This window comes from Patagioenas fasciata, chromosome 3, assembly GCF_037038585.1.
Source record: "Patagioenas fasciata isolate bPatFas1 chromosome 3, bPatFas1.hap1, whole genome shotgun sequence".
NCBI classification, from domain to species: Eukaryota; Metazoa; Chordata; class Aves; order Columbiformes; family Columbidae; genus Patagioenas; species Patagioenas fasciata.
Window position 1 is genome coordinate 45,096,949 of NC_092522.1, and position 25,451 is coordinate 45,122,399.

At 35.5% G+C, this 25,451-nt stretch overlaps 1 protein-coding gene across 2 annotated transcripts in view; it reads right to left on the reverse strand.

The window, feature by feature from the left end:
* FMN2 (formin 2) overlaps positions 1-25,451 on the reverse strand; it is a 158,520-nt gene that overhangs the window by 125,402 nt on the left and 7,667 nt on the right. For both annotated transcript variants that reach the window (XR_011738305.1, XM_065835906.2), the window contains exons 2-3: positions 13,307-13,473; positions 1,778-1,925 (exon numbers count right to left, since the gene is read on the reverse strand). Coding sequence is in view for 1 of the 2 variants with exons in the window: in XM_065835906.2 (XP_065691978.2) it covers positions 1,778-1,925; positions 13,307-13,473 (315 nt within the window). In the remaining variant the exon portion in view is untranslated. The remainder of the gene's footprint in view (positions 1-1,777; positions 1,926-13,306; positions 13,474-25,451) is intronic.

Here is a 25,451-nt window from a genome sequence, read left to right on the forward strand (position 1 = left end):
ACAATTTTTTTAGAATTATTTCCACTCTGTTTAGAAATAATCACAATACACAATTTTCCACTTCTAATTCTGTTTTCTTAACAGTTTCGCAGTTTTTGAGTGGGCAGTGGTTGAGATAAGGAACAGACAAATACTGTACACATTACATCCATGTAGTAGGTATAACATTAAATAGAAAAACATAGGATGGGACCAAACCATGTATAAAAAGAACACATTTAAACATTATTAGTATTATTTTCTTGATGGAAATCCTCTTCCAAACTATACGTTTCAAAATATTTTATGATTTTTAAAGTTTTTTACTTAATCGATGTTCTTCTAGATTTTAGAACAACAAAACTGTTGTTAACTTGCATCAACCTCTGCTGGGCTATAACTTCAATAATAAAGCATTCATCCTTTTGTTTTTCTAGTGCAGAATATGTTCATAAACACTCTGATCACATGTCTATTAGCTAAGTTTCCAAGTTGAGAAACACAGCCTGTGCTCTCAGAGTACATGGTAATGAATTCTACTACCACATATGACAGCACTTGCATTGAATACAGTATAAAACCAAGGATGATGAGTCAAAAACTGGACCAGTCCAACAGTTCAGTACTGCAGCATTCCACACTCTGAGCTGCAGTAGAGAGATGAATGCAGAAATGTTTCCTTCACCACTAATAGAGTTACTTTGGTAAAAAACAATAAGCTCAATAATATAGCAGCATTGCATTTTTGTTGGCATCACTTCTTTTGTTTGTGAACACTGGAATAATTGATACCAGTAAAAGTGAAGTGTTGCCATGATAAATGCAGTCCTTGCAAGGAATACTTTGTTCATGTTCCAGGGGAAGTGGTAGAGAAGTCCCAAAGGGAGCAAATCTGAAATGAATTCCACCCAAAGCCCGCAAGCAGTACAGAGAGAACTGTTGAAATAATGACTTAATTCTTCAAATCTGAGCAATATAAATATATAAATACAATATAACATAATATAATATATAAATATAAAGAAGGAGTGGTAGGAAATGGAAAATTTGAGAACACCCATTGGCTCTGCATGGTGGTCATGGGCATGAATGCAGCCCAAAAGTGTTGAGAGCCATTGAATGCTACCTAATGTAAAGTTAAGCTTCCAAGAACCTGTGGTATTTGCCCATTAACACTACTAACAGAAAACAGGTTTGAAATTCTCTTCTAAATTTATTTGTCACCTACAAGAAGCTTTATTTTGTTTTAATTCTCAGCTTAAACAAAGTTTTTAATGAGTATGCAGAAGATTTCAGAGATTTGTCTGGTAAAGTAAATTCACAAATTTTAAGATACACTGACTTTTTAAACAAGACCTCAATTTATTTTTCAGATACACTTTTCCTACCTCTCTGTCAGCAGGGGACTGCTGAATCCAAAAGGAATACCTTACATCACTCTAATAACTTTCAGTATACCACCAGTGGGCTTCTGAAGTTTTCCATATTTTTAAGAAGAGAAAAGTACCCATATTTCATGGCTCTGAAGATATGTAAACTGGAAAAGAACAAAGGCCACAACACCTGGTAAAAGACACTAGCCAGCAAATGCCAGGTGCACATCTTCGTTGTTAACAAAAAGCATGCATTTTTGCTGAATATTTTTTATTAGATTCATGCTAGCAAACATTTCAGATTCTAATCCAAAATCTTCAAAATCAGGTATTTCTTGGAAGATATTAAGTTATTATCTTGGATTCTCAAAGACAACAGCTCCCCCTCATGCCATATGTATCTTGTATGTACCCAAGAACTATACCTTCTTTTGTAATTTTAAGTCTTTGTTCTTCATCTGGAGGTTTGGGTGGGGGCCACACAGATGGAATTCTCCTTGGAAAACTTCCTTCAATGTAATCTGATGAATGTGTGGGTTGGCTAACTGCAGCCCAAGTATAAAGCTGGTCTTGCTGTGATTATAAAAAAAAAAAAAAAAAAAAAAAAAGTTGAGAAGTTCATATAGAAAGACAGCTCAAAATTTCAAAGCCTTTGTTTCCAACACAAATAACTCGATATCCTTGCTTTTAGAATACAACTGAAAGACAAAACAAAACAAAACAAAAAAAACCAACAACCCACAACAACAAATCAGTTAAAAGTATTGTCAGTCCTCTGGGCTCAAATCAGATTGTATCCTTATTGCTCAATAGCTTTGACTTTGATTCATTTATCAAAAGTCAGAAAAATTCAGACTTTCTGATGAAAAGTAGGGCAAACTTACACTTTAAGACAACAGCAAGATTTTAGCTGACCACAATTCAAGTATTCATTCTTGTGGCTCCCAGTATGCATCAAAATGTACACTTTGTGATTAGATCTTTATAACACTGTAAATGCTATACAAATCACAGCAACTACATAAGTATTCTAGTAAGTGATCTGGAAATATGTGAATACTGTAGTACAAAACTGGAAAACAAAACCAAAAGTCACAGGATGAAAATACTGTCGTATTACACAGTAGTATCTTCTGGGTAAACATCGAGTTGCCATTCCATGTGACTAAACTTCTACTTGCCTAAAAATAAGTTATAATAAGAGTGATAGTATTCTATCGAGCGCAACTCACTTAGAACAGACAAATGCTGGTTAAAAAGTTTTGGTTTACAGAGGGTGCCTCAAACAGTCAGGGTCAAAGTAAGCTCATTAGATCTTTCCAGCATGAAAAACATGGCAAAAATCCAGCCACATACACAGACCTTAGATAAAGGTAAAAAAAAAATGGATAAAGTGTTTAATACAAAAATCACATGAGGTTCTTTATGCAGCCCAGAACTCTCTGTTCTTGAAGAGCCTGTCCTTTTCCCATTACAACGCTACTGCATTTGAACATCTATACAGGCTTGATTAATGCCATTCTTTCAGTAACTTAGTACCTTCTCTTTAATTCCAGCTTTTTAGAGGATGTGTGTATTTGGGGTATCCAGTGCTGTACATACTGTGTAAACAAAAAGAAAAGGTGCAGGACTTTGTTATTGCTTCTGCACCATCCAAATCTCAAAAGATAGAGGAAAATAAGATTCAAAAAAGTCAGAGGTAAACCATAACGTGTTTTTTTTTTTTTTTTCCCCCACTCTACTACCTTACACAACTCAGGGAACACAGGGAAGAACAACCTCTACAGAGAGTTACCTGGATAAGCACAGTCAGCTTTCAATGGGATTACATGTAGGGACATAGGGCAATAAAACAGAAGGTAACAAACTATAGATAATGTTGACATTAAATGGATGAGGAAGACAGAGAGTTAAACTGTTCCTGGACATATTTCACCATGCCAGTTCTTGAAAGATACAATACAATCATTTAACAACAAATTTTTGAAGTATTATTAGTCCACATGAATTAAGATGCACTAAAACCGAAACAAAGCAAACATGCTATGCCTCAGAATTATTGTACAGAAGGGATACATTATAAAGGTAATAAAATATGAACTACCAGTGTTCTTGCTGAATTTTTTACAGCATATAAACTATGAACAGTTATAAACTAAGACATCACACAACTCCATGACCAACTCCTAATCCAGCATGAGAGATTTGTTTGCAAGTGTAAAAACACTTTTTTGTTTGTTTTAGGATTCTTTACGTACACTACTCAACACAGAAAATTATGCTGGAATAGACTCATGGTGTAACAGAGATTTACAGAGGTGGATGTAAACTTGCAAAAATGCATTGGAGGGGTTTGCACTACAACCACAATGTATCTGTATTCAACATATAAGCAAGGTATTTAATAACAGCTATGTTCAGACTACTTGCAAACTAATACACAATTTAAAATATGAAAAACCCTCACGGCAGACAGAAAGGTAATCTGAAGGTCTGGACTTCAAGCTGATAGTCCAAAAATGACAATTAAAATGGGAAAAGATTGACCCTGTCTCCACTTCTGTGCCCTTCAAAAGAAGTGAATCATTTGAATGTTCTAATTCCTGCTCACTCAAGATACTGTCCAAAATCTAATCCTTTTAAGCTTTGTTTTAACTTCTTGTCAGTTAATACACTAACACATTTTGTTTCTCTGATAACATCATGACACTGCGCGATTATTAGAACATTTTGAAGAAAGATATATGCAGCCAATTCTGTGATGTTGAAGTACTGTTCAAGCAAAAGAAACAAAATAATTCAAATTTAAAAAAAAATCCAGATTTGTTTTTATCATTAATAATTTTAACACAAGAATCCACAAACCTGGATTTCCACATCCAGCTTTATTTCCCCTTTAATCTTTTCATTTCCAAGGCAATTTTTACTGCATATCATTGTAAGTACAGCCAGTGAATATCCTTACCGTGATCAAGCTTTGAATCTATCTTGAATTTCCACTTCATCTTGCTCAGACTCCTCTATTTGGTGTGCACTTCTTTTCAGGAATATATATATGTATCTAGATATAGATATGTCCTTGTAGTGAATGATCACCATCTTATTTATTCGGACTCATTTCAGAGCGGTCACTAAAAGCTTAAAGTTATCTGAGTCCAGTGCACGAAACATGATGGCAAGAAGAGTTCTCATTTCCACACATCCTTACACAGCACTTTCCACCGCTTCTTAAAACTGCAGAGCATTCACACATGGGCAAGGCAAACTGCCTGCAGAATCTGATGGTACCCAATCAATAGACATTTTACCACTTATAGATGCTAGCAGTTTAACTCACTCTCTTCCTAGCCAGCTTTCAGTAGGCACAAAGAATGGCTTTTTGTAACAAATTTTAATGCTCAGACACCACAGTGTTACATTTCAGGCCCATAATATATTAAATATGAATTATGTTCCTTCACTGCTTGAGCTAAAGATATGTTTTCCTCCTAATATTTAAAGATTCAAGCCAATACTGTAAGCTACTCAAAGTAAGAGTCTCTATCAAATGACACATACAAAGAGGCTGGTGGACCCAGAACTAAGGCCATGAGATAGACCTGAGGCCAGTATCAGGATTCTGGTGAGCCCTGAGCTTTCAGAAAAGGGGTCATACATTTTTCACAGAGATCAGGTTTGTTCCCCAGGCACAGACTGAAGTAGAGATTAGTATATGCACCACTGTAGGAATATAATGTGCAACCTTGAATCTGTGCTTTTGGCAGTTGTATTGCTACGGGAGATAAGCAGGTAAGACGACATTCCGTTCAACACACTTCGGCTTTTAATCAATTGTTTATCTGCTTCCAGTTCAAAGGACAAACATAGACATTGTGAGGTACAAGAGCTGGAGCTGAAACAGCAATAAATGTACACACATCTGTCCAAACTGGTTGCAAAGGCATGAGTTGGCAACATGAGAATAAAGGTGAAAAGAATCTGCCCAGAAGTATTTTGACAATACTCAAAAAAAGCATGCAGTTAGATCATACATGGCAAGATGGGACAGGCATGGTGTACAGAAGCACACTGCTATCAGGAATAGCCTCTGCTCTTCAGCTCAGCACAGCAGTAGATGGGGGAAATGCATCAGCTGTACCTCTAAAGCTTCTTATGCTAGAGTGAATTGGCACAAACTGCCATGATGGAATCAGGCCTTATCTTGCAGAGCATTTATTTTAAAATAGTAAACCTGAATGATTTTTCACTAGAACCCCAAACATACAAAGTTGTCCTGAAGAGAGGAAGAGAGAAGGGTTGGCATGTCTGCAGACAGGAATAAATGGGCCAGGAGTAAACCTATAGTGATAGTTACAAGAAAGCTCCTACTCATCAAATCAGTCTGTCTTCCAATGGGAAGAGTTGGAGGAGCATGGAGAGGACAAAGTATAACTGCATTTAAGATGAAGCTAGATAAACTTATAGAGGAATTATATGTTATGGTACTTGGGTAAGCAGGGGCCAGACTCCATGACTCAGAAGGTGTTTTCCAGGCTGAGAACTCCAAAGAGCTTGTTTCACATTTGTATATAACTGCTTGTTTTTCAGACTCTTTCAAGTGCATGGCAGGATTTTTTTTTTTTCTCCCATTCAGGAAGTTTAATCATTCTACTATAGTAAGTACAGAACCTCTAAAATGAAAAAAAGCTAATTGTATGTTCCCATTGCATACAAATAGTTAATCGGGCCAGCAAGGTTTTGTTCAAGAAATCAGAGCTGGACTACCTCAAAATGCTCTTATCAGCAGGAGACTGTTTTATTTTAAGTAGCTTTTAAAATAAAAAAATCAATACTATCAAGAATGAGGAAAGTGGTTTACTTTTTGAGGAGAGGTTCAGTAACAAAGCTCTGTCTGACCACTGACAGAACCAGAGTGGTGATTAAACGTGGCTCTCGGCTTGTATTACCTTGGGCTGTACTAGTGAGCACAGATGCCTTTCAAGGCTGAAAAGAGCAAGTCAGACATAATACTGTAATATATGGCTGAAGTAGCACTTTATCCTCATCAACTAGATTTCATGCATGGACATTTTACTCAAGTGATTTTTATTTTCTTTTCAGAAAACTAGTGGGTCTCAACAACTCATTTAAAATCACTTTTAGTGCCAAAAAAACACCCCATGAAATATTTCTTTCCCTGAAATGACTTCAACCTCCTCAACAAAACAAACTTGCTCGAGCCCATCAAGCTCAGGATTCAACATAATATCCTAAGGATATGAGAGGCCAGTAGAGCCAAAAGCCCTGTAGTTAGGGCCCTGACGGGGAAAGGGAATCAGGAAACTAAACTGCAGATTTCCACATCTATTCTCATTCAGTTCCAGAGTTATTGTCTTGGTCATCCTATTCCCCAATAACTTCTACCTTTAATATAGCCAAATAAATAGAACTGGTGAGCTTACCAGAAATTTTTATTGGAAGAAGGAACCGTGGCTAGTCTTTTATGAAACAGAGGAACCTCAAAATCAAGCCTCTTTACACATTGAAATTGAACTCACACTTGAAGACTGCATCCTAAGACCATGATGATTTCAGCTGTTACTTAGACCATCTGATGGTGTGTCCTATCTCATTCACTATTTCCAGAAAACCTAAGCTGATGCAGAAGTTTCTCCATCAGGAGTTCTTTTCACTTATACAGTCCTGCAATAGGTTTGGATTCTGACAAATTTGAATTTTCCAAAGAAATCAGTTTCAATAGAAAATTCCTATCACCTCTGTTCCATATGAAAAGGTGATTATTACTACCGTAAAAACTTCCCCTTGAAAATACAGAGACATGTAATGTACACAAATTCAACCCTCACTGTATTCTCAATTCCAAACTAGAAAAAAAAAAAGACATTGTGTTATAACTGTCATTCTTAAGAAAGTGAACTAATGCACTAAAGGTCATAAAACAGAAAGATCTCTTTAGGTGATAGGGTGACCACCACTTTCACACTATGCACAATGATTTTGAAAGTTGTAAACTGCTTGTGTAAACTTAACATCCAGTATGTGTCTCTTCAAGCAGTTCAGATTAACATGCAGGTAAGCAACATTCTCTACAAAAAGAAGCATGTGTAGGGCGTTGTTAGGTTCTTTTAAAATACCTCAGTTGACAGTATATACAGTAGCATCACCTCAAGTAACTGAAAAGAGAAAAGAAAAATTGAAAAGAGAAGGCTAGAAGTCTGCAGGGCCAGATGTAACAACTATAAAGTAAACATGCAGTTAAAATTTCAAAAAGGAAGATGGGAAACACAATAACAGGAATCCTTCAGCCCTGTAATCATCCAACTGTTTCCATTTTACTATTCTCAGGAATATTTAGAGTTGCTCACCAAAAGACGAAGTGTCACTATGTGTTACTAGGCAACGGAAAAGGAAGAGGAGACATGAGGGCTTTGATTTAGCCAAACTCAACTGCCATAGTAACCTACATGACAAACAAAGATTAAGAGAGCAAATTAACTGTTTTATCTGCTCTGTTTCACAATTTTCACTTATTAACTTGTACAGCCTAATTCACTACTGACCCCCACCTTATTGTCATTAAAAATTTCATAAGATGGGACAACATTCAGTCCTACACATTTTATTCCTGAGCATTAAAAGTTTGCTTGAAGAAATGCTCTATTGTTGCCAGCTCTGTGCTGCAATTCAGAAGAAAGTTCTTCTAAGGCTGAAGTCAATTCTTGGGAAAGTTGCTCTTTGGAAACTGATCACTGGTGTTTTGGCTTTCTGACTTCTGGGAAAGGAGTCTGTCTGCAATCTGTTTAACTACTAATTTTCAGACTGGCATAAACAGTGCAAATAAATTAAAATTAATTGAAGTCTTCATGTCACTGACTCCTTTTCCAGCTGACCTGCAAAGTCCCACCATCTGCTACTGCTCAGCAGAAAGAAAGCAATGTCTTTATTTCCTTAAAAAGCATTTGTATCACCACAGGTGGCCAGGAGATAATAGGAAAACAGCCATTTTTATAGCATTTCCCATTTATGCTGTCTGGCTCTTTGCTTCCTTGTGGAAGCGTTATTCCAGAAATGGATGAAAATCTAATCTGGCGTCAGAACTACAAATCGCACAAGAGGTAGTCCCTATCCCAAACTGTCAAACATGCCTATGCATAAAACCACATCATGACACAGTAAAGAAAGACATTCTCCAGAAGATACCCATTTAGCTCTTTCATTATAGAATATGCTGAAATAATTTATAAATCAAAAAGGCATAACAGCTAACACTAATCTTTATAACTTATATACATTACTGATGGCTCTCCAAAGTGAGCCATCTTCCAGCTTCTGTAATACATCATTAATAGGGGAGCTAAGCAGGAGATAAGATCTCTTCTTGTTTAAAATTGTGGCCCTCCAACAGGTGGCTGGAAAACTTGCCTGTGGTTATATAAAACATTCTTGCTAATGATGCACTGTTTTGCCAGCTCAGCATGGTGTTTATTTTGCTCTAATATTATAAAATGATGAGGTAACATTAAGACTATAGCTTAGGACTACACCTACACTATAGAAATATAGTTATTTAGTAACATGACACAGTCATTTGGGACGAACAAGAGTTTTTCACAAAGTAATTTCTTACGTATCGTTCAGTCAGAGAGTGTTTGATTTTAATTTGAAAGTTTAGAAGCCCTCTTGAACAAGTCACAACTGTTAAAAAGGGAAAAATTCAAAAGGCAAGGAGGCAATATTTATTTAAAAGGCAATCCATTTTTTGAAGAACATTATTTAAATAGGCTATTGCTAATCTATCTTTCTATAAGTTGTGTAATTACTTGCTTGACCATTTTTTTAAAATTTATTTTTAAAAACTATTTATTTTTTTTTTTTTATAAAATACTAGCAGAAGAATGAAAGGCTGTAAAGATAGCCTAATGAGTAACCGGTTATGACACCCATAAGGCAATAATTAGCAGCCTCTCCAGGAGACAGGAAACTAGAAAAAAGGGCATCATGTTACTGGAGAGTGAACCTTTCATTTTACATTTACTTTTTAAGATATCATTACATTATAATAAGAGTAGGTAGGAAGAGCTATAGCAAAAGATTCCACTGCTTCTCAACAGTAAACATCTTAAAAATCTCAACCCTGTCTACTTCTTTTACTTCTAAAACTTTGTTCAAATTCCATTTTTCTGACTCGTCTTTTATTATGGGCATTTGCCACAATCTGTTTGGAAATAAATAATAAATAAAATGGGCCATGATAGAACATGAAAGTTTCCTCAGAAGTTCTTAAGTTTTGAAGTTTCTGGCTTTGGGCTATGACTTGAAATTTGACAAAAAAACTCAGAGATAGTTTAGGAACATGCCATTTCCAATCATCATTGAAATATATCCAAAATCTGACAAAGTTATCAGTCTCTGAAAACTGGACACCACCCTCAGCATAAATGTGATGACAGCTGCTAGTTCTCTGAAGATTTATGCTCTCACTAGGTAATTGTTGGTTCTTCATGTTTGCCGTATACTAACAAAGGAGTAATCATAAAGTCAACAAAGCATAACCTATACCAGAAATACAAGTGACAATAATTTAATTTAAACTGACTTCCAGGAGCCATTATAATAGTAACCCAAGAAACTAAGAGCTGTGAAAGTTTTCTTTAGTCTTAATGCAATGCCTAATTGCAGTCAGACAGTGTGGAAAAGAAAGAAACAGGATCCAACGAGAAAAAGATGATGTGTGCAATTATTCAACGGGCTGAGGTAGAGGCACATACTGAAGCCCAGAATATCTTGGGAGAAAAAAACAAACAAAAAACCCCAACAAAACAGATCTCTTGTGTATTACTTGGAAAACAGACAAAATTTGGGTACACACTTATAAGATAGGGAGAGCAAGAGGTGGCCACTGTGTATTAGTAGTAAACAAGATGATAATATAATCAGAGTGTGCAATTGCAAACATTTCAAGACAGCAGAGAGTTCAACATTAGGCATGTTAAACTAAATTCACTGGAAGACATCCAGAAAAGAGGATCGGAGTGAGAGAATAAGACTGTAAAATAATCTGTTTATATTCATCTCAAGCCATGAGCAATAGATCATAGAGTGAACAAAACTTACTGAATTATTTTCATAAACTGCAGCCTAACATCTTCAAAAATCAAAGTCTGTGGGGCCACACTTAAGTAAAAGGGGAATCATGGTTTTTATTCAACATAAAAAAAGAGTAAGTTAAAGCTCAGAAATACATGGGATCAGTCACAAAAGGAGAAAAAACAGGATTCAAGGAAGTATTTCAGTGGAAAAAAGGTTGGAAATTCTGGAAAACAAACAAAAAACAAACAAACATGCTAAAGGAGTGTCATAAGACGCTTTATAAGAACTAGACTAAGACAAAAATCAAAACAGCCAAACGAGTAACATTAACGAACAAGCAAGTACGAGAGCTGGATGTATCAGAGAGTGAGGACAAGGGGGTGTCAAACAAACCTGACTGGGATCAGGATAGGGTTACAGGAACTTTGTTGGTAGCAGTTTCAGCTGAGTGAAAAGGACACCAGCCAAACTGGAGGCAATCCAGGATGGAACTGGAGGCATATCTGATGAACTCATAGATGAAGGTAGAATATGGGGCTGGCTGTGCTCCCAATTTTGGAGTAAGGTCAAATATGATGTATCTTCCAATTCCACATGGGTGAAACTCAAGCATTACTTAAGGCTAGTTTAATTCCTCTGTCTTTGAGATCAACGGTTAGATCAACATTAAATTCTTCTTCTAATGAATTTAAAAACACAACAAAAACCTAAATAAGAAAAAGGCAAAGTATAGACATAGGGAGGGAAGAAATAGGGGACATGAGTCACAGATTGGACCTCCTTTTTTAAGTAATGTACAGAATCACCATAAGATTTTTACATTGATTTTTAATTGTGTTATTTTCTTACATAACGATTAGCATTTATTTTCTGTAAGACATTTACTCACTCTAAGAAGCAAAATCAGCTAGAAGAAGCCTGATTTTTGAAGTTCTCAGCCACTAGAGTTTATACTACAAGTTCTAAACATTTTCACCCTTGTAGGGCATGTAACGAATAAACAGTGTTCTTGTACCATGGTAACCAAGGCTGAAACAGAAACATATTCCCAAACTCGATAGCAGCAGCTCTCACCTTTGTGCCATGTGAAATTCAGTTGTTGACATCTTAGTGTTCAAGACAGAGGCACGCTCCTTTGAAGTAGGGCGCACTACTAGTTGAATACATGTACGCGTTCTTTATGTTACTTCTGACATTGTTTTACGGGAGCTTGATCTGTTTAGGGGACTTATACAGAAAAACAGTAAGAGAGCATTTGTGTCTTACTGATAGTCCAATTCAATTATGATTGGTGCTAGGCCAGCAACATCAGAAATTGCTGACTTTGACGCACTGTTCACATGGCACTAGCCCAGGCTACTTTTGTTTTTTTCATAAAGTACATCCTGTTGGATACCTCAATGAAGGATAACTAGAATAATTGTCTCACTATGACAAAGAATAGTACACCAGTTAAGAAAAGAGCCTCTTCTGTCTCTTTCTAAATGCATCATTTGATAAAATCTGTTTGTAACAGAGGAGAAACTTTTTAAAAAAGGACTATTGTGTTTAATACTTGAAAGAAGAAGAGTTTAGCTGAATATATGGTAAAAACAGAACAGAAAACATTTCCAGACTGTTTTAAACAACCTGGAAAAAATAGGACATGTAAATTTATTGAGTATATTTAACCACAAACACTTTCAGATGGTGTGTGATTAAGTTGCCTGAATAACCTCAGTTTTATAGTCACACTCAACGTTTTGATTAATTTCTAAAAACAGTTTGAAGATATTTTAAACACTTTTTTTTTAAAAAAAAAAAAGGTTGAATATTGTTAAGGGAACATGGAGTGATTTTGTAAATAAGCTAGTTTATCTAGGAAAGCTTGCTTGTGTTAAGAATTCATTAGACAAATTTATTCTACCCGTTTTTGTTTAACACATTGTATAAGGCTATTCTTCAGGAAAGACTAGAAAGATTTCAAGACTTAAAAAGACTGGTTCTCCCATACCTATGCCAATCATTTTTTGAGAATTTCTAACCAAGCTTCAGCTAAATGTATAGAATAGGGATGATCTTAACTATATGACTAATGTATTAAGTAGATTAGTTAATATTTGTACATTATTTTAAAGTTAATTAGTGAAGAGGAAAACCTTTATTATCTTCAGTCACATACACCACTACAAAGAAATGTCAAAATTTAAAAGCAAAGATCAGAAAAATAAGTTCACTGTAGAACTTCATGGGTTGTACAGTATCAGACAATGTTGAATTCATCATCCAAGAAGAAAAAAAAAAAAATGTTAGGCGATGTCTACACCACAATTTTGTAATGGTATGCAAACACCATGAATAACAGCAGTCTGGCCAGATAGCCCAAAGGCATAGATAACACAGTAGCTGGAACTCTAGCAAAGTTGCACTGATCCCAGTACTATTTTGTATCAAAACCTTTCAGGGAGAGGGAATTATCTAGCATAGATATCTTATCTGGGTTCTGTAAAGTTTTGTTTTTTTTACATGGTGTTTTCTGTTGTTCCTTTAATCCTTATTTTTGGTGAAGCAGCTATGGGATTGGAGTGTTGATAGTCCTACAGAGTGCTTTGATTAAAATGACTTAATGAAAAACACAGATGAAGAACAGTACAGTAGACTAAGATACGAGTTAATAAGTTAAGAAACCAAGTTAGTAGAGAACCTTTTAAAACTTATGCTTACTTGGATACAAAAGTGTACACACCTGAGCTCATATCATAATACTAGCCAGTCACTCTCTCAAGGTTAATTTTTCATTAAAAGGACTAACAGAATTCTCTCAGGACTGATGAGACATGTTCTGTTTGGCAAAACAGAACAAAGAGAATGTTTTCAGTACTTACATCGAACGTGGGTGTGGTTTGCTGGGTGCTCTGATTACATGGTTCTCTGAAGCAGTCGGTGAATGGAAGCAGAAGACCCAATGCAATAATACGAGAACACAGTTTTTCCGCTTCTTCTTGTGGTGCATTTTCCTGCTGGTTGAAGAGCTTTTCCAGTAGAGTTCGTCCTGCCAAGGTGATGACACAGATCAATAAGAATTTGTAGCTATCTATGGGACACAAAGATTAAGGTATTACAATGTCTATTGAAAATCTCATCTATTAGAAGTATAAACATGAAATAAAAAAATAATTCTTCAGAAAAGTATCCCATAATAGGTCTTCAATATAACGTAGTTCTATATAATAATTTGAACTGATCTGTAGCCTCATTAATGAGGATATTCAAGAAAATATACCTTGTGTTGGCTACACTCTGGAGTACAGGCAAAAAACATGAGATGTTACTGTAGCATCAATTTCCTGTTTATTTAAATTATGCAATTGTCCTGACAGGAAAAATCAAAATATTACCAGGAAACATCATAAAATGATCATAGACTTTAAGAAATTGTTCTCTGCTTCTTTGGAGAAACTATCAATAAAAGAATAATAACAAAAAAAAAAAAAAAACCACAACAAACAAACAAACCACAAAAACTCCTGATAACTATTCTGTTTAAAATTGTATTTAATAAGGCTCCGGAGCAGCAGAGTACTCCAAACTAAAATGCAGTGCCATAAGCATCAACTCAGAAAAGTAAAACTTTTGAAAAGCAAGAAAAGATATTTATTCCTATTACAGAGCCAGACTTCACAATCGAAGTGTTTTCTTTGTTATCTCACCAGAGCATGAAAGGAAAAAGTACGCTATAAAGTATATTAAAGGCGACAATGCTAGAGGTTTGAAAGACCTTTGTGTTGTGTGCAATTAGTAAGAAAGAGACTACAAAAATTAGTTATATACCCCGGCTGTAGTAAAATCTACATGTTAAGAATATTAAATTGCTTGATTAAGCTCTAGAATGTCAAAAGATGCCAATGTTCAGAGTTACAGGATATAAATTAGGAGACTAAATAGATCTACTGGAAGAGGAAAGGCAGACGGAGTAATAAAGTTAATTTCGTGTTTTAGTATAAACTAGCTGTGAATACAATTTGTACCTAAATCAGTTCCTATAGTCTGTTTTTTCCACCTTGTCTCTGGAAGCCAAAGGTACTTTTCCAGAAAAAATATACTGCATTAAGAAAGTATTTTAGTGACATTTAAAGTAGCAATAATAATGATGATAGTACTACTTTTTTTTTTTTTTTTTTAACATATAAGTGCAAGATCTCTGTTTGAATGTTGATTTTACTCAAAACATTAAATTTCCCAGGCTTTTTAAACATATAAAAAGATTTTTTTATAAAACATCTGGATGTAATTTATAAAGTACATTGTAAGTGACATTTGGCCCAAAGTTTCTGTATTATTTTAAATTCATGGGGCAATACAGCCCAAAATAAACAATACATTAAAATGTTAGAAGTTATTTCTAAGATTTTCCCCTCCACATCTGAAGAACTGATAATTTTGAATCATTTGTCCAAGTTTCCTAGCCTTTTATTAGACATGATACAGTACATTCAAGGGGATAAGCCAGGGGATAAACTTATAAGATACACAAGTTTTGTTACGTTTGCTGATTAGTTTGCCTTTGTTCCTTGGTTTCACCACCTATAAGGTGATGATAACATAATTGCTTATTCAACACATCCTTCTTTTTAGCTGAAGATCAAGTTCAGTCGTTAAATCTTCAAAGTCATTAATTAATTGAAGACAAGCTTTCTTACTGTCTGAAATGCACTGTGATTTTTCACAACAATTTACCCACAGTTACAGTGATGTACAGCAATTCCCTGCATGAAGAAAGGCTACAGCGTGAAATCAAGTGAAGCACAAATAGGGAGCTATCTGCAGACAGACAGTTTTGTGATTTCTTAGTAATTTTTCTTTAGGGTTGTAGTTGCCAATGCTTAGTGGTGCTGTACAAGACCACTTTAAAAAGCCCCAGCTATTACCTTTTTACTGCTGTAAATTGATTTTCCTAGCTAAAAATACTAAGGTTAAGCTATATCAGCAAGTTTTAGAAAGAAAAAAAAAAGTATAAGACAGGCATCATACTGACACTAGAACACCAATAAGTAGCTAGACTTTTGAGGCAATGCACATCATATTACCATAGCATCATCTTAGATCACTGAGTAAAGTTCAATGAGATGGAAAGTTGTCTAGCTAAATGAGAGACTGCAAGTGCCGAGGATGAATGGAGAAGTCGATGCTCTACATTTATGTAAAATGCAGAAGAAAAAATAATAAGAAAAAAATGCACCAGAGGAAGAGTACCCTACACACACACAAAAATAGGACTATGTGAGAAAATGACACATTTCTTCATGTCATACTAAATATTAAAATGTAATCCATGACTTTTGAACATCAGACTTGATATGTCTTGGTTGTTGTTGTGTGTGGTTTTTTTTTTGTTTGGTTTTTTTTTTTTTTTTTTTTTTTTTTGTCTGGATGTTCCAACATTTAAATAGTCATGTCATGTTTAGAGACTCTTCTCCTGGCCATCCAGAAGAATAGCCCCCTGGCCCTTTTGGTTTAACTGAATTAACAGGAACAACATTTAGCACTGACAAAACAGGAAATGAGCCCTTTTTTGTTTTTGTTTTGTTTTTTTTATTTTTATTTCCTTCTTAATACATCCATTATTTTGCTATTCTTTGTACCACTTAAGTCTTGCTCAGATACTTTGTTCAGAATTTCAGTTGCCATTCAGTTGCAGTTTAATTTGTATGGTGGTTGTTAACTATTGTTACTTAGTGATTATTAACCTTTGTCTAAACATTCTTTAGTATTCAGACAATATATCATAGAATAAGCATATATGTTAAATAAAGTCATTAATGAGCTTAACTTCTCTTACTGCACTCTGCATTACTTTGTCCATCTGAGGCTGGAGTGTTCTCCCCAGTGCATTATCAGTCTTGGAATACATACGGTAGTAAAATTTATTTAATTACATTAGCTAGTACTTTTAGACCTGAAAGAATCAATCATTTAAACTAACTTGAGTACAATTAAGTTGTCCTTTGCGTCAAATATACATTGAGTCAAAAAAAAAATAAATAAAGGTTCCCAACAGAAACAATAATATTTGGATAAAGCTGTGCTCTCACACAGCTTACGTGCTTCTTACGATTGCTATGGAGAGCTGAGGACAGACAGAAATTTGAATTACAGAAGTACATTTTGCCAGTTCATTTCACACATTTTACCAAATGCAAGCTGGAAAAAAGTTTGTTTTTCAATGCATACAGAAAATAGCTTCACTGTGAACAGCTGTGGAAAAAAAAAAAAAAACAAAACAAAACAACAAAACAAAACAAACAAAAAAACCCAACACACCAACTCTGCATCAACAATAAATGTGTTATATGTTTAAAGCACTGACTTGGCAATATATTTAGAACAGACTTAAGCCACTGAAATTTTGTACCTAACCAGCTAGGGGCTCATCATCAAATTGAACAGTCATTACAAGTATCAGAACCACTCACCTCCTCCCAAACATAAAACACAGTCAAAGTTATAAAAAGAACAATGCATATTTCCTTAAAGGGGAGTGAGAGTACAGCCCACCAAAAGAAAGTGTGTCGTTACTTGAGAATGTCACTCATTTTCTCAAGGCAACTCCATGCCATCAGGCACTTCCCAACAGACAGAGTCACTGTGGTGCTGTAGTTTCAGACAGGGCTGAAGCTGTTTTACAGGGAAGACCAATGTTTGAAAACCACCACTCACCAAGAAGTTGTGCCTCCCTTGTCAAGTGCATCTGACATTTCTCTTTCACCTGTTTTCAGGTAAAAGCCAGTTGTCACTACAGCAGAAGCATTCCAACTCTTAAGTCCTTTGCAGCCTGGGGAGGTTGGTGCCAAATTTTCCCCCCGGCTGGCTGCGCTCTGCCCTTACCTATGCCTGCACTGATGTCAAATAAAGCAATATGTGTTTGGGAAGCAGCAGGAATCACATTCATTATTTTGATTCAGGGCAAGAAGAAGGTTATCTTTTTGTTCAGGTATAGCAAAATACCTCTTTTACTTTGTACTCCACAGGTTTTTTAGTATAAACTTAGTATAAACTTTAGTATAAACTTCTGTTTGGAACCAAAAATGGTTTGGCAGTGTCCCATCTATTTGCACTATAATGATGTCAAATTAAAATGACTTTGTGTCTAGATGTACAAAATTGTGCAATATTAATCCCTGAACCTATTCCTTAAACAGAAAAAAACAAAATCACGCCCATATTTAATTCCTAGGTTAATTTCCCATAGAATTCAACCACAATATTTTTAAGCTATGTTTTTTCATCTTCAGTTTACAAATAAAATGCAGCAAGAATAGCCTTAATCACCTCTTACTCATAACTTACATGAGGTAGTACCTGAATGTGTTCTCAATAGGTAAATATGGCTGCAAATAACCTGGAATAATTAAATGATTAATGATGTCATAATTATTAAATGATCAGCTGATTTCTGCTACAGGGATTGAAGGGCAATGGTAAAAGAAATTTCTCTTGGTTGACTTTACACACCATGAAAATTGTAAAGAACAAAGATATCTCAGCTTTTTTTTTTTTCTTCCCTTAAAAAAGGTCAATTTTTTTTACACTATAACAACGTTTCTTCCCATAAATCCCAGGTCATGAAGTTCTTAGAGCCTGTTCTTACCTTTCCCCTAAGCATTAGTTTGGCAAGGATGGAAGACGTACCAGCTTTTGAATTAGAGAAGAACTGCAGTTAAGTTTCAGCCTTCGATAAAATCAGTGTTCTGAGGATCTTGCCAAAGCCCTCCAGTAAATGACTATACATTTATAAGTTATTCTTTAGCAGCTTACAATTGCTTATTAAATCCTAGTTAAGGGATAAGACTTTTATTTTCTTACAAAGGATTACACAATTAACTAACTAAAAGAATGGGAATGTGAAATTAAGTTTGGTAGTATCAGGTACTCTTGATATTTTGTGATACTTTTTCTGCCATAGCTCAGCCTAGGTCTTCTGTCTCAGCTTCCAAATTCCATGTTCCCTACCACCACGTCATCTGCCACTTCTTTCCGTTCTCATTAAGATGAAGCACTTATGATCTCCTGCAGGACATCACTATGACCAACACTTGAATAGTGCTTCATCAAAATCACCTCTGGCAACAACTGTAGAACATATAAGCCATTCACTGCACAATGAAAATTTGCAAGTCCAGAATGGTTTCCATTCATATTGTCCGCCTTTTTCAAAAATGCAGGTAATTGCTATTCTTGAATGATCATTTTCAATTTGAGATTTAGTGCAACCATGTTCACTCAAATGCAAGGTGGAGGGAGAAAGGATGACTACCCCCACCAAAAGTCATTTTACAAACATTATTTCATATAATAATGAAATATTGTAAAATATTAACTATTTTATATATAAAAATATATATATTTATATAAAATATACATATAATAATTTCATGTTATCCTCCCACCCAGTACCAACCTGACACAGCCACAGATTCTCCCTTGGCCTGAAGAGATATCTGTATGTACATATTACGCATCCTTCCATATGGCAGGAACTGCTACAGACCTTGGCCATCAGTATTAATAATACGAACCACCTTGTCTGTCATTAGCATGACTGTGCTCCAGCAGGAGAATTGGACTAGATGATCTTTTGAGGTCCTTTCCAATCCCTAACGTTCTGTGATTCTGTGACTTTTGACGGGAGAGGTTGCCTTTTTTAGAAGGAAGCAAGTTTGGTCTATTACAGTTATTTTATATTTCAGGACAACTTTTTTTCTCCTGAGGCACACACTAAAACTAAGGATTTACACTTTTCTGAAATGCAGGTCTTTACTGAACGTTGCAAGCACATTCAATACTGTCCACCGAGAAATACAGGCAAGTCCCAACTCAAGGAATTCACATTATAGCTCTTTTTCTGACCAATCTGCACAGAAGACCAACCTTAAGGGAGCAACAAAGTGAACAACAAAATCCTTAAGAACCAGTAATAACACGAGCACGTTGTTGTTGGCTTTGGATTTGCTTAGTTATTGAGGGGAAACAGAGAGACAAATGTGAGAGAAAGAGGAGAAAACTACAGTATTCACAGACACACTAAAAAGCCACACATTCATGCACCGAGGCCCAGCACCACAGCAGAGATTGCAATAACAGTTCCCTGAGGATTGAGTTGTTACAACCTCACATTTATCTTTAAAGATGTGCTTTCTACCCTCCTGACACTGCATTTGCAGAAGCCCGGGAGCACATCTGTCAGTGAGCACAAGCTGAGACTGATGATACAAATGAGTTCTACTCCAAAAGCTCCCCCTCCTGTCAGCCTCCCGCGATTCTCTCTTCTAACCATCAGAGCACCACACCACGCTGTCACCGTCAGCACAGCAGCTGCATCCGCACATTTTAAGCTGCACAGACTGGAGAGAGACTTTCAACTTTAGTTTTTCCAATGCAGTGTGAATGGCTGCAGTCTAATTCCAGCCCTGAACACCCTACTCAGAGTCGTATCATGGGTTAACAGTGACTCATGCATGTAGTGCTTCCATCTTCAAAACCAAAATCAGCTTGCCCTCTTTTCCCCAGTTGTTCCCCGTATCAGTGCGATTATAAATGCTAACACAGCAAAGAGATTTCATAAGCTTTGAAGCCAAAAGTACCATAGGTGGTTCTCTATTTTGGGGAGCTAGGACAAGAGAAAAAAAAAAAAAAAGGAAATGAACAAAGTGATGCATTACCATTCAGAATGTTTTCTATTAGTCTTACAAAATATAAAGAGACAAATGTAGTCTTATTATGATTTTTCAATTTCCAAAGGATTACAATAGTGAACATATTTATATTAATTAAAAAAACAAAAAAAAAGAGCAGCATTTCAAAGCTTAGGAAAAACTATAATTCAGATATCTGCTACTGCATATATCCCTAACATTCCTTCCTTCCTTCCAACTTCTTTCTTGTCTGTTTTACTACATATACTACCATCAAGGTCACAGCTAAATCAGATCTAAATTGGCTGGCAAAGCACCTGAACTGTGCAGCACGAACTGTTCCTTGGAATGCCAGAAGAGGACAAACCCCTCCAGGAGACAGAAATACTGCAAAGACTTCCATACGTGCTTGCTTGTACATGCGCTAGGAGTTGCAATTCCATGTAATTTCTTACATACTTTACAGTACAAGATTTTTCCGTTCATCCCATTCCTCCAAACTACACAGCAAAAGTGTGCTGAAGCATTTCCAAGGGGCAAATCAGTCACACTTCATTTTCACTTTTCTACTGTTTAATGTACTTTCCCAGATCTCAAATATACAAAGCATTTAGTTACTAATAACTCACATATAAAATTAATATTTCAAGGATCAAAAGTATTACATTTCTTAAATATTTGCCTTTAATTCCATAATATTTTCAAATTTCAAGTTTTTCAGCTAACCTGTACCAGCAAACCTAAATACAATATGCAACACATGACTGCTGAGAGAGAAGAGATTTTCAAAGTTGTCTGTGGAACCTGAGGAATGAAACGGAACTGCGAATTGGTATTTTAGACATCTCTTCAAATAACAAGTCCTGCAGAAATGCATATTGAATATACATTTGCACTAAAAAGAATATAACAAATAAATTTAGTCTCTTGCTTGCCTGAAGCCTGACCTGGGAGGTTACACCCAATATTTCAGGATTAGAGACTTCATTTATTGTTCTTTTTCACTGCAGCTTCTAATCCTCTGCTGATTTAGATCGGGAAGCTCTGTTATAGATCTCATCCTATGAGGTTGTTTTGCCTGTTTTGTTGTTGTTTTAAAGGGACTGTATTTTCATTGACAGATACTTTTCCTGAAACCATGTGACGGTTTTGTCACAACCTGGTTACATAAAATATGGAAAACCCACCAACCAATAGGTCTGCACACTCAACATGGTTTCATAACAAAAAGAAAAAAATAAAAATCTAATCCTTCCACTATGAATAAACACAAAATAAAGTGTGTCATAAGTCTTATTTCCAGGCAACATGAACCTTAAAAGTAAAAAAAAAAAACTTGTCAAGGTCTAGGGTTATGGTGCAAATTCCTATAACTGTCATAAAGATATTTCCTTTTGTTTTTATTATCAATGTAATAGCTAATATCTGCCTTCACTGCTTGTACACATAGATATGCTCCTAAAGGGAATAAAACAGAGGTTAAATAATGATTTCTTTATATAATAATATTGTATATTAGCATGTTACATATAATGTGCATTACATTAATTTATATTTTATATATTTATATATTTAAATATATTTATATATTTATATGCTATATTTTAGTTTTTACAATGATACTAAAGTTACAGCTGTGTGGAGACACTTGAGTGGACTGTACTTTCTTCTCTGATATTCTGTCTCTAGATTTCCTGGCTCTGTTAACATGGATGGTATGAACTGAACCCACATCATCTTAAATTTGGAAGTCAAAAACAGAAAGCCTCTCTAAACAAGAGAATTAGGAAAAAGACATACATCGACACTATCTTCCCATTTACCCACAATGCCTGCCTACACACAGTTCTATATAATTTCAAAGTTGGAAACACATATTAAATTCAACTGAAAAAACGTATCGATGAAGAGCCTGTGAACATAGTCAATCCAAACAACTAGAATAAAACTACAAATTATTAATTTCACATTTGTCAGTTATATATCTGATTGTCACAGTAAACACCATGCTTTACTTTGCCAAGCTGTCTGAATCTCTTGACATCTCAATCTCGCACCCTTTGTGACATCCCACCTCTTAGTACTCTCTTAACAGTTAAAAATTTTCCATGAAAACTCTTAACTAGCTGTAAGTTAGAACCACAATATATCAACATCTATGTAACTTAAGCAAGTAATTTTCTCCCTAATTATAGCCCCATAATTATCATTAATCGTTTCAGCATAATCCAGGTTGTGTAAAACAACTCAATCATATCATTGCATTTTCAACTAACTCAGCTAGAACAAGCAACCCATTACACAGTTATAGAAAGAGAATCACACAATTCTAACAGTTTCAAGTGTTCAAGACATCCCCAAAAAACCCAGGGAACACATGTGTGCCTGCTCCCTTTTGGAAGGAGGGTCACTAGCTGCTACTGGCAACAGACTATTGCTGTCCACCGCAGCATACACAGGGCAAAAGTGGCACCTCACCCAAGTGCCACTGAAATTCTTCCGAGAATGGCCTGCTGGAAAAAGCAGAGGTCTGGCAAAATTTGAAAAATGGGATTCCCTGGAAATAAAGATGACGAGGAAACAACTCAGAATTAATGAAGTAAAAAGACACCTCAGAAAGGACGTTACAAGCAAACATTTTTCAAAAAAACTGATCTCACTCTACCGATTGTGTCCCATGATTGAACCAAGCAGTTGTATTTTTAAATAGCTTGCTCCACTCGTGCTGCCTATCAGACATAGCAATACCACCAATCCCAGCATATCACCCAACGGTCTGTTAAAAGATAACTTAACCATATGCCATACTTGCACAAATCATGCTGGAAAAAACTTAAGCAATCAGGTCAAAACTGATAATAGAGACCTTGGTCCTGATGAAATGACTCCCAGTGCCAGCTCAGTTCCCAATTTTGAAATTTGTAGCAGAGATTGTATAGCAGAGAAAGACAAAATTTTACTGGGAATTTCACTCAGTAACGAAAAGGTCAAGTCCTGCAAACACTAAGGTCAGGACAAAGATCATGACCCAGTTCTACTCTTACATTAATTATACAATAAAATTCCACAGCTTGACCAAACACCAGGTAGAGAAGGTGAAAACAAAGCTCTTTCTCTTTGATGAAATAGAAGTAACATGAGAGAGTCCCTTAACAAAAACACCAGCAATTTTCTTCTTGGGGTTATTTGCAGTGTTTCATTTTGTACATAAACCAAGATTAATTCCTTCCTAATATTCATGTGTTGTCTAGGAAGTAGATGTACATAAAATTATCAATGTAGTCTTATTGATCTTTGCTAAAACCACACTGCATTTTGTTCCATTTTTCTTTGCCCTTTTATCGTACAACCAATAGCTAATTATATCTTATTTTCTGCCTCAAGATTTGTTCCAAAGCCTTGCTTGTTGCTGCAGTCAAAATTAAGTAATGAAAATCACCTGGATCATTCAAAATAACAATATAACAGTTTTTTGGCAAAGCAGGTATTATAGTTTTGTAATCACCAGAACTTGAAAATATATTAAAATACATGTGATGGCCTGTGACAGTGCTTTCAGAATTCTTGCAGATTAGCAAATCTCTGAAGGATTCCATCTCCCTAACTTCAGCATTAAGCTCCTTGACATTTTGCTTTCACAGTGACTAAGATTTTATACATTTCTCCCACACTTAATTTTCTGATGTATGACATACAGGATAAGCTGAGACAAAGTATTAAACTATGTTCTTATCCTTACATTTCACTATTTGTATCATATATACAGTAAGAGTAAGAATATATCTTAAACGTCACTAAATATCTTTCAGAAGCTGAAGTTTTTAAATGTCAACCAATTCCTCAACTATGATACAGCAACGGTACACAGTACAAAATACCTTTCTAAAAATGTAAAGAAGATGCACCCTGCCACAACATTACGTGGCATGTCCCTTCTCACTTTGATTTCTCTTCAGTTCTAATGCAGTATTACTGCAGATTACAGAAGTATGTTGCTAAAGTGTTTCTAATTACAATAGTTTATGGTAAAAGGGAATCTATATGTGTCCATCTACCAAATCTTTCAGGTATCATATGCCTCTTTGGCAACTTTCATATTGTATTTTCCAGGTGCGTATGTTCCTCTCAGCAAGTATTTAATCCTGCCCATCTTTACCCTTTTAGTTTCCATGGTAATTTGTTGCGTGAAGGTGGCATTCTGTGAGAGGTTCTCACAGACTGCTGGAAAGCCACAGTTGTTTCTGTCTGGCTCTTTAAGAAGTTTCTCTGATGTCTTTTTTTTTTTTTTTAATTTATTTTTGGGTATCTATTACTAATAGCATCTTTTGTTAGTCCAAATTCATGCACACTGACATTTGATGCAGTCTGGCCCATATCTATCTTAGAAGTAAATCCAAGTATTTGCTCTAGCGTCCACAGGTCACAACACACAACTGAACTGAATGAGCAAGCCTCTGAAGCGGGATACAAATAACAAATTTCTTTCAACCTACTCATTAGAGCCCCAGCATCACTTAGCTTTTATTCCTCTCCAGGAGCTGTGTACCCACAGTTTGACAATATCCTCCAGCTTTAATAACTGCTGACTTTTTAATATTTATCACAATGTACACAAGCTCTTATTCTTTGTATGCATAAACAAAAACTGGTAAGATGAATAAAGGGGAAAAGCAGAAAATCATAACTTCATTCCACAAAAAAGAAAAATATATACCTGCATGCTAATATATTTCTGCACGTATGTTCTTTTAGACTTCATTTGAATAAAACCTAAGCACGTCTCCCTTGCTATAACTGGACCTTCATGTCCTTTTATTGATGTAATAAAATATTTCCCTCAACTATTTCTCAGCATACTGTATTGTCTTGACTCTTTGCATGACAAAATAGTGTTTACATACACACCCTCTGCTATGAAGGTAACGTTTCATTTTTCTTTTTTTTTTTTTTCAATGAAAACCACCTTTTCTTCAATGCCTGCCAGCAGATGTCAATGCAGTTAGTTATAGCGCTACTGCAATATTGACTTCTTTTGTACAATTATTTTTTCCCTATCAGTGTAAGAAAGAGGAAAAAATACAAGTTGTTTTTCCCTTTGTTCATACTAGCTATTATATTTCTTAAAGGGACATCTGAGTCAGATCTTGGCATCAAATAAACTCTAGAATGAAAGCTACCTCCTATAATTAGTTCCACAGTAAAGTTATCTGTGCTTCCTCCTGATTCAAATTCACACCAGGTTCAGAGCTCTGGAGCTCCTGATAAATTTCATACAGATCCTGAGACCAAATAATTCATACTTTTACTGACAAATATGACTGTCCCGATGATAAATATA